Here is a 14,181-nt window from a genome sequence, read left to right as displayed (position 1 = left end):
TGCCTGACACTCGGTTTTGCCTCAGTGTGTCCGCGGCTGCTCCAAATGGAGAAGGCAGTTATCAAATTCCACCACTGTGACAAGGACATTTACTGTTTTTTCGTCCCAGAGAACTGCCCCGAGTGCGGCGAAAGTCTGAGCTGCCGGCGGTTTGAAGAGGCACCGGTTAGCATCCCTAGTCCCTTCGCGGGCGGACAGAGAGCCAAGTGCTCGTTCCTCGTCAAGCCCACGACAGGGGAATTTCTCAGGTGAGATCGCTTTAGCGGTGCGGCAGATTTTGTTTTGTTTTCTGTCGACCGTGATTCACTCACAGGCGTGTGTCAGGGAAAAGGGAAAATGAGCACAACCTCTATTTCAGGAACTGAATGTTCTGTTCAAAGGCACTGTATGCCGCAATTAACTCCTTAGTAAACAACAACAAAAAAGCAGTTTCTATTAAATGAACAATACTCCGTTAATTGCTTCGTTGAACATCGGCAAGAACAGTCCACGTCCTATCGCCTTCGAGTTGAAGACATCAGTTGTGATTTCTCAGAGAGAGCCAGGACGTTTCAGATTTTTCTGTTCAAGATTTTTTCCCCCAACATTTTGTAGAACCCTGTTCGAAAGTTGTTCTGCAGCAGATTCAGACGTCTACTGTACCGAATGCCAGGGTCACGTCGTTTGAAATTAATCAAAATAACCTGTAGTTTTTGTCAAATGGGACGGTAATGTGTTGTAGAAATAATTTAGTCATTATCAAGTCCACCAGTTGAATTCCAGTACATCTGCATTTTGTATTTACAATAAAATACCCTTCTAAATGGATGAACGTGTAGAGGGAAGAAAAAAAACACTAGTCAAGGGACAATAGAGTAATTTGGATTTGACTGGCAACTTTGACGGATTTGCTATTAGTACTGTAACAGTACATATTGTGGTCACGTAAGGTACACTTTGAGCTGTTCAGATCACGTTTTTGAAGATTCAAATGAAAAAAAAAACAACGTGAAAAAATCAGTTGTTCCTCTCAAATTGAGATGTATGAGGAATGGTGAAAAGTTGTAGCAGAAAGCAACATAGCTGGCTTTGAGTGAGTTGTCAATTTTCACAACGTGTAGTTATTTCTACGATGTTTTGTTCAAAGTTTCTTACTTCCACAGAGAGTATGACGGAAGATCAGATCTTCACGTTGGAATCACCAACACTAAAGGTACTGTACAGTGTATTTTGAATGCACCACAATTATTGAATTTATTCCACAGTGATGGAATATCACAGGAAACAGTTTCAGACTTGCAGAAGTTCAGTGGGTTAGTATGTTCTGTAGTTGACGCAGTAGTGGGAAAGGAGTATGAAATGGGACAACGGCAGTGTGAAAATAATTTACGTGCAGGCAGCAGCAGATAAAAAGATGTGCAAGTGCTTTCGAAAGCGGATGAGGTCACATTTGGTTATGAAATTATTAGGGGGAGTAATCATGCCTACAATAGGTTCCCATTTTTTTATAAAAAATGGAAAACAAAAGGTTACTAGTCAGTTTGTATGACTACCTAAATAACGCTTACATAATCTCACAGAAACCTAACTTTTGATTTGCATTCAAAACAACAGAACCTCTTCATCTATTGTATAATGTGTACAAAAAATGCTAATCATCCATGGGTCATTATATCTTATGGAGTCCTTAACAGTTTGCTAAGTTATGAAAAGTAGATGGTGTCCTTATTATTAGAAATGTTTTAATTCTTACTTTATTTCATGCAATTGGAATACATTTATCAATTTAGAGGGTTTACCTTTTAAAAATCAGTATATTAACATTTTTATATTGATACTTTCAGCCACCTGTACTGTTCTCAGTGTATGAACACGTGTATTACTAACATTTAAAACACTCAACAGCTCGGAGGCTGCATGAAGATCTGTGTGTTCCTTGCAGGTGTAGTTTATAACTACAATGAGACTGGCATCTGTAGAGATGAGCTGGGGTGGGATCAGTCTGTCAGTGTTCCCCTGGTCCAGCCTGACATGTACAGTTTGATAAATCAGTGGGATTGCTACCTGGAGCAGTTCTCTTCCGCAGAGATGTGGCATTCACAAAGGTATTTCTTTCAAAAAAACAGATTTTTAATGAAAAATCCACACTACTTCAAAATACTAAGTGACATGAATAAAGTTGGACTATGGGAGTTTATGCAGAAAGACTGATTCACTGCAGTTTAATTTAGACAAAGAAACATTTAGCACAACACATGGAATATCAGAATGTTTGTCATTTCAACAAAGACTAACTTTTACATGTTTTCATAAGTTTCAATGTTTGTTTTCCTCTTCACTTCTGTTAATGTGTTGTTTGGCAAAATATTGTTTCATAGGGTTTGCAAAATTTAGAAACTGAGATTATAGTGAGGAGTTAAGTTTAAGCTTTACGTTGTGTATGAGACACTTCAAAAATAGTTTTATAGAATGTACATAAAAAGATACAAAATAAAATCAAGTAAGAAGTTTCTTTTACTTTGATAACTTTTCCTTATCATTTACAGATACAATGAAACAGAGCACAACTGCTATACATATGCTCTCACTTTTATCAACTGTGTGCTGGCCACACAGGGAAAGAGCAGCCTGAGCAAGACTGAATTCACAGAAAAGTTTGTTCTTCCAAGAACCAAGAGAGCATCCAGGTACATCACCCTCTACCAGGAAATTTCTGAAAACTATTTTTACATCGTGGATGGTTCTCAGAAAGAAGGAGATGACACCAGCTACGTCTGAACCTGCTTGACTCAGAGTGGTTCACTGAAAACATAAATGGCCTGATTTGAAATACATTTGGCTAATTGAAAGGTGAGGGAAATTTTGTCCTTCAGTTTTGACACCAGGCCACCAGCTGCTCCATCACACGTGCTTTAAATGTTTTTTTTTCCCACATCAGAATTTTATGTTACTGTATTTACGGTTTGTAAAATGGTACATGTATATGGAATTAATTAGTTTTTGATGCCTTTTCTCTCTCTGAAGGCCATTGCAATATTAGGAATTTTACTGTATATAAATTACAGGGCAAGAGGTGTGTGACTTGATTGAGGTTTGAGTGCATGTGATGGAATTTCTTCACAATACTGTAAGAAGTATGCAGAATTCAGTTTATTTTTCAATGGTTCTGTGACACCATTTGATAACTGTGGTTTTCTGCTGAGTTTCAGAAACATGTAGAAGTAAAAGGCTGGATACTGCAGCTTCCATTGTCAAGCAGAAAGAGCAGCTGAAATGAAGACACAATGCAGTTGTGCTAGGATGCACAGAGAGCTCTGAGCCGGGTCACTTTAAAATTTGTCATTCAAAAATGTTCAAACTGTTCAGAATAAAATCATACATGTACCTGGATGGGAGACCTCCTGGGAAGCTAAGGTTGCTGCTGGAAGTGGTGTTAGTGTGGGTCATAAAGCCCCCGGTATAGTGGCGGGGACACTATACTGTAGTGGATGCCGTCTTTCGGATGAGACGTTAAACCGAGGTCCTGACTCTCCGTGGTCCTTAAAGATCCCCAGGCTTTTCAGGATAGTGTAGGGGGTTATCCCGGTGTCCGGGCCAAATTTACCCCCTCTGCCTTTACCGTGGCCTCCAAATTGTCCCCATGTGTGACTGGCTTGCACTGGCCCTGCGATGGACTGGTGTACCCTTGTCTTGTGCTCATTGCTTGCTTGGGTAGGCAAATGACATGACATGGATCTGGAGTTATTTTAGGATTGTTTTTGAAACAGGATGCAATTAATTTTCTGTAGCAATGCCTTTGTCCTGTGCTAGTAAAAAAGGTGGCAAACGTACACAACAAAAGAAAAATACAACCGAGTGTCACCACAACGAAGCGCTGAGCCGCTGAACTGTCATGCATCAAGGAGCGTTGCTGGAAGGAGAGTGAGGTATGGTGAAAGAAGCAATTAGCAATCATACAAACACCACAGTCTGGTCATCTGAGCAAGTTGTTTCATCAAAAAGACAAATAGTTATATCTGCTCACTTTTATAGTATTTTGAGGTGCTCCGTTATATTGAAATAAAATGTAATGTATTCTATTCTAAGCGCAGTGTTCTATCTGGGATAGCTAATTTTCTCTGTACAGCATTCTATCTGCTATGAGCGGGAGGAAAATAGGAAATTTCCACAATTTTATTGATTTGCAAATGGCTAAAAGATCTAATTCTTCTTTTTCCAAAGACCACAGACTGAAGAAGCAGGCTTATTGGAAATAGGCAACTTCCTAGTTAAAAATAACAGTTATATAACATAATAATGTTAATATAATATATAAGTTAAATAATAATGACAATGTTTTGAATTTACCATTTTAAATAAAAGCTGGTCCATTTCTAAAAAAAGCTGCACATGATGGAGATAGTTTTGATTATGATCAGTAATTCACCTCTATCCTTGGATCACTTCACACATGAAGGACACAAAGCTCTAAAATTACAGTAAGGGTTCCTTTGTTGTCTACAATGACACCTGAGTTCTATATACTGGGCATGTGTGTTTTGACAATGAATAACCTTATGGCACAAGCAGCTCTCCTAATCTTCCAACTGCGTATCAGTTTTCACAAGTTTCCGTTGAGTGAGTTCAAACCAATTAAGTTTGATTTCACTCAAATGGTCAATTAGGCTTAACGGATTACTATTAAATATAGATGGAGAGATAAAGTGTCCAGGATATGCTGAAACCGAGATACCTTCCTGGTAGCAGAAGTGTAGGTAAACTATGTTTTGTTCATAACCTTGTTTTGTCTTTTCCTCACAAATGTTCATCTGTTTTACACTGAATTGCACAAAAAAATGCATTTTAATTTAATTGTCAGTTTGATTTTCCAATTGTTTTTTCTATACTTAATGTGTTCAAATGTATAAGAATAAAATTAACAATTTACAAGGAATATCTTTCTTTTTTAAGGGCAAGCAGTTATAATTACTTATGTAAAGCACTATGGAAGAAATTCAATTGTACACTCATTGCATTGATTTCCATTGGTCTTCCCTAAACTGAGCCCTAATAAGGATTACACAGCAGCAAATGGCTGCTACCTTTGATTTTATATATACAAAAGAAGAATTAGACCTCTGTTAGGATGATTCTGCTTTCTGGCATTCTTAATGTTATTTGAATCAATAACATCCACTGAGTTGTTATTGACTGAGTGCACTTCCTCAGTCTAGTTTACCCTTGTTTCCAGGTCTTTACTAATTGGTGATTATAAGTTACTAAGAAAAAGTGAGACTAATACATAGAAAGAAACATTACAAAATGCAACAAATGCTATTGGTTCCAGTATCTGTTGCATTTTTAAGTATTTTTCAAACATTAACACAGGTAACAAGACAGTTTGTTTTACTTTAGTTTACTTCAAGCACAAAAATAATACTGTAGGTTCTCCCAAGATCCCAAATAGTTTTCAAGCTTGAGAATGGAAAACAAACACAGAAATCTCAACTTGACTTTAGATAAAAAGACCATTTTGTCACAAATTTAATGCATTTGGCCTGCACAGAAGTGAAGCAAGTTGACATATAAACAATCCTCATACAATGTCACAATTTTTAACAGACTCAGACTAAGAACCGATCAGCAGGGTTTATGCTGGTAGGGAATCACATTTATTTATGTAGTAGGCGTTCATTGCAGGATTTAGTTTTAAATAAACATTAAGGAATGTGAAAAACGACAGACAAAATATGCTTTTGTGTGTGCTCGCCATCAGGAAAAGTTGCATCTCACATGAGCTTCAGAGTTGACTGAAACGAACCGCAGTTATTGCTTCGGAGCTATATCTCCTCTTGTTCTGTATGGTCTCGAGAAGATATCCACCTGCTCACAATAATCTCCTGAAATATCAAAATACATTAATAAGAAAAAAATCTCTTCATAAGAAACACTGGAAGATTTACACAGAGATATCCTTTTCTCTGTTCTCTGTAACTCTCATTATTCGGTATTTCCTTTAATCAGAGAGATACCCGTCAACCAGTAATTCTGTTTTTAGACTAAAAGGACCTATTTTGATCCTGAAAGGATTATTTAAATTGGAATAGAAATCTTCCCACCTGAACCTTGATCCTTTTCATGCAATCAGGGGTGGACATGTCTTCTTCTGTCATATCCAAAGGCCTGATGACATAGCATAGCAGCAGTTCCTGAGAACAATTGAAGCAAGTTGTATCAGAAAATGCCTTATCGGCTGGCAAGTTTAAATTAATAACAAAACAGCTTTTATCTTTAGGCAATAGCTTAAAGATAACAATATTTTTAAAAAATGTTTTGTAATTTTCCAATATATTTGTAATCTAAATATTGGTGTTTAATTGAGACATGCAAAAATATTTACTTCTTTTGTTTTCCAGCCTTTTGTTTTATTTGTATAGTTTATTATACAGTAGGTAACCTAAGACAACTAATAGATTGCACATCTTTGCTCACTCATTCTATAAAAGTGAAGTTTTCAGACATGACCAGATGGTCTGCAACTTAAGGTACCTTATATCCAAAAGGAAAAAAAGTATATCTTAGGGCAGTCATATTCACTTCTGGTCCAGGAGGCCTGAACCACACATGGTATTACAGACAACTGAAAATCCTCAATGAGTAAAGACCTGGACACTATGGTAATATAGAACATACTTGATTATTCAATAAGTCACCAAGTGTCCAGAGTGGAACCGACACCTGAAGACACAGTAGCCCTCTGGGACTAGGAGCGAATATCTGTGTATCATCTCGGCTAGATACTTCCAGGAACTATCTGGGGATAATGAAGTCTTCACGAAAGCCCCTAAATACATCTTGCAAACTAACTTGCACATTTTATTTCAATGAGCATTTTTGCCACGCTTCCAAAGTCACCTTCGAAACATTGCCTGTGATTCTGTTTAGAGCAGCCAGGGATCGCCAGGTGAAAGGCCGCAGAGCCGACCCTTGAAATGTCTCATCCGCTTTCTCCACAACAACAGAGTAGCTGGAAAGACACACCGCATATTTTGTAAGCACCCTCATTACTGCAATTTGCATTTTGTAAGAACCAGAAAGCATACTGTTCAATTAATTTGCATTTCTTGCAGATTTATAAGAATCTCTGTTTATGAGTATAATACTCTAATACACTGACAGATGTAAAAATATGTTTATTGTTACATTGCTACATATAAAGTTATGATTTACATCCATGCATTTTCCGTTTTCAGTATTCAAGCTGCCTTCTCTGGTGAGGGCTGTGTCATGGACTACATGCACAATCTAAATATACAGAGAATTCTGAAGTGAAACTAACCTTGCATGGTAAAATGGAGGTCCTTTCCGATATAGCACTTTGAAGGAGGAATCAATATGTTCCAGGAAAGAAGAAAAAAAAAGTCCAGAATGAGGTACAGTTATTCTCTCAAAGAACATGGAATGTGAATCTGCTTGAGATTAAATTTATAATTGTCTTAGGTGCACAAAACTAAAATTGCATATGTACACCATGTATATAATATAAGCTTAGCTCATAGGATATTTAATGAGGAAAAAAAAAGCCAGGAAAAACGGAAAAAGAAACCCTTTAGGAGACTGGTCACTATATGATATTGCACTTCTGCAGAGGTGACTACCCTGAGAGCTGCCCTACTTCGCTATACGAGGAAACCAATGACCCTCTTTGTAGGTCAGTGGGAATCAGTTACATTTCCGAAAAGGCAGGAGACAAATGTTAAGGGACAATGAGGAAAGCATTGCTTAGGAGGGATAAATTATTCAACACGCAACTCAAGGTGTTACTTAAGCCTCTTGGAAAATATCTGAGAATGATTAAGCCTAAAATAAAATTCAGTGGGAAGTAATGAAGTACACAAAATGATTCCCTGGACAGCCCGTAATAGAGACTCTCTCTGGAGCTTTACAATATAGAGAACTATCATTACATATTTTCCATATATTTCTAAGTGCTATGGAGAGTTTGTATAGCCACGTAACTGATATGCTGTAAATCTCCTTACACCTGCCCATTGTGAGAATGTCTCACTATTGTGAGAACCCAGCTACTGAGCAGATATGGAGACTGAGTTAGAGAAAAACAATGGGTACTTTGGTCAGTTATTAAAACTGTCAGTACACCCCAAACACAACACTCCTCCAGTTCTATAAAGAATTAAAATTAAAACAAAATTAATGTCTACTGTGAAGGAACATTAGTGAAGGTATAACATACTTACAGAAATCTGTTCCATACTTCATTCCAATCTTTGGCACCCATCCTTTGCTTCTAAAGTAGTGGTAGGCCACATAACTCGTTTGAAAGCTAGGCTGGATTGAACTAAATATTTCCCAGAGATTAAGAATTGTTAAGGGATCCTAAACAAGAAACCAAAGAGCACTAAATGGAAAAAAGTCCTCTCATCAGTTACAAATACATAACTAAAAACATTTGATTCTAATACATTATGAGCACACAATCTCTTTTAAATGTCAATTATTATTATGGTCTTATCTGTTTAATATTTTTATCCAAGGCAATTTACAAACAATGAATGTAAAGTATTAAGTGCAATAGATTCAAAGTTCTATCACACACTTTAATATGATGGCAAAAACAAGAAACAAACAGACTTAAAATACTAGACAAACAAATCTTTCCTTATATAACTTCTCTCACATTATAAGATGCACAGGAAGTAATATTGAATCAGGGCATCTTACCCCATTGTGATAAATGGATAAACACCCCAAAGCATACACCAAGAAGAAGGCCTACACAGAAACAGAAATGTTAAACAGACCCTAGAAATTCCAAGGCTGATAAACTCTAAAAATCCTTAAAGCGGTGTTTCAGGCATCACCAGGATTTGTGTGGAGAGCACAGTTGTGAATAATTGTAGTGACTGTCCCTAGACAAACAATGCTAGAAATATACGCAATTCATTATACTGTATATTACATACTGGGTGTACTATACTGAAAACGGTATTAAAGAAAAAAAGCAATCTGTATACAAGAGGGTTATATGTGTTCTTCTAAACGTTTTCTCCTTCTTAATATTAATGATCCTCCCAGCTATGACAAACAATCTCTTACTTTAAATGAAAGTTTAAAAATAGAAGATAAATTTAAGCTTACCTCTTCTAAACTCAGCTGCAGATACTCAATAATCCTAAAAGGGTTGATTCGCCAAACAAACCGTTCAGTTGTTTGAGACTGTAAAAAGAAAAAATCAGATGAATGCCAGAGTATGACTTAACATTTAGGATTTTAACCACGACCTTCAAGGTTGAAGTCCTGTGCTCCTTTTAAGAAGCCAGATAGCAACACACACTTATTTGTCATGGACATCATATCCTTTTGCTCAGAATGAATTCGAATTAGAGCAACAACCCAAAAAGTGTAAAGAATGTTTTTATAATACTTATATACCCAAATTGATCAACAAGATTTACACAAATGTCTATTTAAACTGTAGGGCTTTCAGCTCAACATCAGACAATTTTACATTTTTCTTTAAGCCCAGAAAAATATCCGAAATAAGTGAAATGTTGATATTTACACTGGAAAGGGAGTTCTCGTTTTCCCCCGCGCACTGAATTTCCTCTTCCTCCTCCTCCCTCACCAGTACATATTCGTACCCAGGGGAGAAGGAGGGGCTACGCGTGTCTGGCCTGGTCTCCATCGCCCTGTCCTTCAGCCTGCACCCACAGTGCACAAGCCAGTCATCGTGCTTATCACATTTCACAAGGCTCAGGTCCTCCCTATCTCCCTCTACAGGCTCATCCGAGTAGCTGTCCGCCAGCGGGTCATAGCAAGGATCCCCTTGTCTCCTGGGTTTCTTTTTCTCCGGACTCCAAGACGCCGCCTCACACTCGGGCCGATCCGGCTGCCTGCTGTCTGAACTGCGACCAGCTGGTGAGGCTGGGGCTCCCAGCGCTCCGTTATTTCCCTGAGAGGTGCTGCCCGTTGTCTGTTCAAGGCCATTCCCCAGCGCAGCCCTGTTAGCCTCAGCCAGGTCCACTGGGTGTGTGTACTTCTCAAGGGCTTGATGAATGGATTCTTCATCCAGGCCCTGCTCTCGCAAAATATCCTGGGCCCAATTTAAATGAAGCTGGTACCTGGAAAAACAATACAAACAGGAAAAAAAAAATATTTCCTCACATTTAAAAGAGCAGTGATACTCCTATACTGTATTTAAATTTCCATATGAATTGCAATAACAATATTAAAACAGAGCAGTTCTGAATAATAATACCCTTTTTTCTTACAAACTCAAAATATACAGAATTAGAATCTTCTCTACCAGGTTACATTTAAGGCATCTAACAGTTTAAACTCCCACTCAAGAGAAAATAGTGCACAGAAAGGCCTTGTGGAAGTCCACCCACTTTCTAACCTCTTCAGGCAATGGGCAGAAGGCAGGGGACACCCTGTAGGGGGCGCCAGTCCATCACGAGGCAGACACAGACATGCACACAGTCATAGCCAGGGCAAATTTCCCAGAATCCAGTATGACTGGTAGGATACCGGAGCACTCAGGGGAACTCTACGCAGATAACACCCCTAGTCAAGAAGCAAACCCAGTACTCCAGCTCTGCGAGACAGCAAAGCTAACTACTGTGCCACCATGCCTCCCCCTTCTGAAAGTCTAAAGTCTAAATTGTGTTTTATCTTTTGTTACTTCACACATACTATATATAATACATATACAGTACTGTATTATATTTTATGTACAGTTTGGACTGTCAACTACAGTCCTTCAGGGCCGGAATTCTATTGGCTATACATTTACATTTCAATTACAGACCAATGTCTACAAAAAAAGAGTATTTGAATCTATATGAAAAAGGTTTAATTAAGATTAGAGGTGAAATTAGAACTATATACTAGATACTCAGGCCCCTGTGCCCAGGACTTGGATACAGGTGGGTGGGATATACTAGAAATGGAGGAAAGGGGGAATTCATCATAATTTTATTATCATCTCTAAACATTTTTAGAATTCTTCTCAGCTTTTCAAGATTGTTGACACAAATGAAAGGAAAGAAATTTAAACTTACTTGGAGGAAGAAATTACAGGTAGACTTCTAGAGCCAAGATCTGTGAAGAACATACAACATAAAACAATTAACAGTAAATTGGATTGCCTTCATTAGTTTAGACTAGGGAAATATCCTGTCAAAGTGCATTTAGGTGCCTGAAGAAGACCAAACATTGCATAAAAAACAATAACCAGATTTAATGCATGGTAAAAAGGTAACAAACTATTTTCAAAAGCACTGGGAACACCTCCAACTGTAGTGATGAGCAATTTTATTTTTCCGCATAGGCATATAAAGGGTTCTACCCTCACTTCATCTTGAGAAAATCTGAATGCCTGTTTGTAACTGAAATCGTTCACTAAAGTCACACAGGAGAGAATCAACCTCCCATCCCCAGAACAAAACTTACTCTGCCACTTGTCTGAAATGTTGTACTCGGGTCTGCTCCTTGATAAGATACCTTTCCCAAAATAACCCTACAAAAACAAGCAGGAAACCATTTTTAGAAACCAATCGGATGAAAAAGTAATCAGAGAATATAAACATCGTACACACCTTTCCATATAAGGCTTGTATATCCTCGGGATCTCTCACAAGGACATGCTGGTTTACAATCTCAGCTCTGTAGATCCTGCATTCCTTATTTTGTCCTTTGTCTGCAGAAACTGTCACAGGGAATGGACCCGCATAGGACTCGTAAACCCTGGCTCGTCGTTTAGGCGCCTGAAAGACGGCTTCTGTCATCTCACAGTGCTTCTTGACTAGAGACCTAGTTCAATTCCCTTGCAGACTGATGTAGGATAACAGGAAATTAAAAAAGCAAACATTAAAGTGTTGCACAGGTTATTATTTACTTGGTGCTTTCATGATATGGAGAGCTCTAGAACACGTTTTCTTACGATACACATCAAAGGTACTTCCTTCTTATTTGAAAATAGTTGTAAGCTACTGTGTATACTGTACCTCACCAGTACGCAAGAATATCATTTATTTATAAACAGTTTTCACCAAGTTGAAATGATCTCATCAGAAGCAAAGCACAGACATTTCAATGGTTTTAAATGCATTTCTGCGAGTATTCTACTTAAAATATTTTTCCATTTTAAATTTACGATCAAGCTGTGTTCCGCTTACAGCCAGTCATTGTATCCTCGTATCAGATGCAATGAATGAAACTGATAGACATCCGTAATAAGCAAAACATAACTGACTTTGTTCCTTGTACTAATACAAAAACACCGAAAACCCAATGCAGCACATTCTTACAGCTTCGTAAAGCTACAGTTCACTTACACGTTTTGTAAGCGGGTCCTCAGAAAAAAATACATACAGTACCAAACGTAACTTACTCTGCTACACACGTGAGAAATATGTGCTACACAACATTGTATCCGATCGGAAACGTGTAGTTCTGTAACTTGGTTCCTTTTTATAAAGCAATTTACTAACAAAAGTTTAAACAAAGGCCAACAATTTTAGCCCTTGGTAAGACAAACAGCAATACATTGGAAATGGGGGCCGTTTTTGGTGATACCTCTAGTCTAGAACACGCATGGTATTCTGATTTCCATTGTTTAAGGGATGCCTAAGTAATTGAAATACGCTACATACGAAGACACTTAAAATGTAGTTGTTAAAATTCACTCAGTATATATAAGCCACATACGTATAAACGAGTAAACTTATTTTATCACAGCTAATGTAAAAAGAAGTTTAAAGCACTTTGATTATTCAACTGAAGATACAGTTGTTACGTGATATATTCCGAAACACTGCGCCGCCTTGTGTTCGAATAAAGATTTATTCTAGAATTGCACAGAAGTATTTTGTAAAATCAGACTGTTTAAAAAAACATCAAATGCGCACGATAAAATAGAGGTTCTGTACAATAATGTACAGCTGTACTATGGTCTGCCTGACGTTTAAAAAAAAGTTTCAAACAAATCGAAAAAACTTCGTTTATATAGATCATATCTTCACATTACATATCTTAAGGAGTCTCATCTCAGTTTACTTAAGACATGGAGACATAAATTAGACTTAAATAATAAAAAAAAACATAATCACTAACACTAGGTTAGGGCACCTTTATAGTTAAATGAAATTATATTTCGAATTTAGCTAATGAGTGACCTGTGTACAGTAGTTTAACTGTTGTTGCAGGCTTTCGTGAGTCACCAAGGTGGGTACTGCAGTAGTTCAGTATGGATGAATTTAAAATACCTTGTGATCATTGGGGAAGAAAACCGCTGTGCAAAATAGGAGGAAATATTTTGTATATGGTTTTACCACTTGAGCGAGGACCATATGGGTAATACACGTTTCCTTTACATGACTTAATTCATAGCGCCTATTGCCTCAGCTTTCAAGAGACCGCCTGTTGATCTTGTGACCTGGGAAGTCGGAAATTGTACCAGACGCTTCGCTGAACGCGTGGTTAACTTTACTGTCGGCAGCCTGTCTCACCTAGCCCTCTGCAGTGAAGTGTTGGCGGTTTGTCAGCAGTGGGCAGATGTGATGGTGACTGGCATCTCTGCTGGTTTGAAAAAATAAAATGCGTTAATGAGCAAGTACAAAGTGTCACTTTCTTTGATAAGTACCGCAAAAGAGAAGGGAAGTTTTGTTTTCCAATAATAGCACCAATGTCTCTCACGTAATAAAAAACCAGACAGTCAAGATGTATATATATTTAAAAGCAAAGGATGTAGATATTCAAATGTAAATGCACTTTAGAAAATCTATTGTTCTTGTTACCTCCCACTATATTATCGACAAGACGCTGTTTTATTTAGTTAGCTGAGGACTCCATTTCCATTTCCATTCTTTTAGAAAGTCCCAATCTTTTTTAAAATGTTTAAAACCTACCTTAAAGTCGACCTCAACCAACTTCAACATTCTTAATTTAAACTCATTGCTAAAACAATCATTTAGGAGGAACAAGGTCTAAACTATTTACGAATGTTCACCCACCGGCTCATTGCGAATGTCTTCGTCTGGTCCTGCCCGCTTGAAACTCCCCGTCGTCCTACTGTAGGTCTGCAGTTCGGATTGATCAATTAACTGTCGATGGATCTCCAATATCAGGCTGCATCAGACCCTGCAGTTTTGCACAGCTGAGCGGTTATACTGTAGCTGCGCTTCAAAAGCAAGGCAAGAC

The 14,181-nt window shown here is 37.8% G+C and overlaps 2 protein-coding genes across 4 annotated transcripts; one reads left to right on the top strand and one right to left on the bottom strand.

Moving 5' to 3' along the window:
* Window positions 1-45: 45 nt before the first annotated feature.
* On the top strand, window positions 46-5,076 carry LOC102690471 (MKRN2 opposite strand protein). The gene is made up of 4 exons (XM_006631108.3): window positions 46-248; window positions 1,143-1,192; window positions 1,922-2,084; window positions 2,526-5,076. Exons 1-4 carry the CDS (start codon window positions 46-48, stop codon window positions 2,755-2,757), a joined length of 648 nt encoding a protein of 215 aa, XP_006631171.2. The 3' UTR covers window positions 2,758-5,076.
* Window positions 5,077-5,358: 282 nt separating this feature from the next.
* tsen2 (TSEN2 tRNA splicing endonuclease subunit) lies at window positions 5,359-14,181 on the bottom strand. Of its 3 annotated transcripts, XM_015348035.2 has the most exons (13): window positions 13,995-14,181; window positions 13,491-13,557; window positions 11,580-11,814; window positions 11,434-11,500; window positions 11,043-11,082; window positions 9,542-10,100; window positions 9,118-9,195; window positions 8,701-8,751; window positions 8,217-8,355; window positions 7,298-7,334; window positions 6,874-6,985; window positions 6,078-6,167; window positions 5,359-5,858 (listed from the first exon to the last, which is right to left on the bottom strand). In XM_015348035.2, the coding sequence occupies exons 3-13, from the start codon at window positions 11,766-11,768 to the stop codon at window positions 5,799-5,801; spliced, it is 1,422 nt and encodes a 473-aa protein (XP_015203521.2). In that variant the 5' UTR covers window positions 11,769-11,814; window positions 13,491-13,557; window positions 13,995-14,181; the 3' UTR covers window positions 5,359-5,798. The 3 variants fall into 3 exon arrangements, with proteins under 3 accessions (XP_015203521.2, XP_015203520.2, XP_006631170.2); XM_015348034.2 differs by lacking the exons at window positions 13,491-13,557; window positions 13,995-14,181 and adding an exon at window positions 12,374-12,457; XM_006631107.3 differs by lacking the exons at window positions 13,491-13,557; window positions 13,995-14,181 and adding an exon at window positions 12,318-12,428.

The sequence above is a fragment of the Lepisosteus oculatus genome, chromosome 4 (assembly GCF_040954835.1).
Source record: "Lepisosteus oculatus isolate fLepOcu1 chromosome 4, fLepOcu1.hap2, whole genome shotgun sequence".
NCBI lineage: Eukaryota > Metazoa > Chordata > Actinopteri > Semionotiformes > Lepisosteidae > Lepisosteus > Lepisosteus oculatus.
The sequence above is the reverse complement of the archived record's forward strand: the minus strand, read 5'-3'. Positions and strand labels throughout refer to the sequence as shown.

What these genes read in the sequence shown, in the direction of transcription:
- LOC102690471 (XM_006631108.3), top strand. Translation starts at nt 46, where the DNA reads ATGGAGAAGGCAGTTATCAAATTCCACCACTGTGACAAGGACATTTAC. An exon ending in TGGAATCACCAACACTAAAG is followed by an intron (nt 1,193 to 1,921) that starts GTACTGTACAGT and finishes TGTTCCTTGCAG; the next exon opens with GTGTAGTTTATAACTACAAT. An exon ending in GAGATGTGGCATTCACAAAG is followed by an intron (nt 2,085 to 2,525) that starts GTATTTCTTTCA and finishes TATCATTTACAG; the next exon opens with ATACAATGAAACAGAGCACA.
- tsen2 (XM_015348035.2), bottom strand. Translation starts at nt 11,768, where the DNA reads ATGACAGAAGCCGTCTTTCAGGCGCCTAAACGACGAGCCAGGGTTTAC. An exon ending in ACGAGAACTCCCTTTCCAGT is followed by an intron (nt 9,196 to 9,541) that starts GTAAATATCAAC and finishes TTCTTTTTACAG; the next exon opens with TCTCAAACAACTGAACGGTT. An exon ending in TGAAAAGGATCAAGGTTCAG is followed by an intron (nt 5,859 to 6,077) that starts GTGGGAAGATTT and finishes TTGATATTTCAG; the next exon opens with GAGATTATTGTGAGCAGGTG.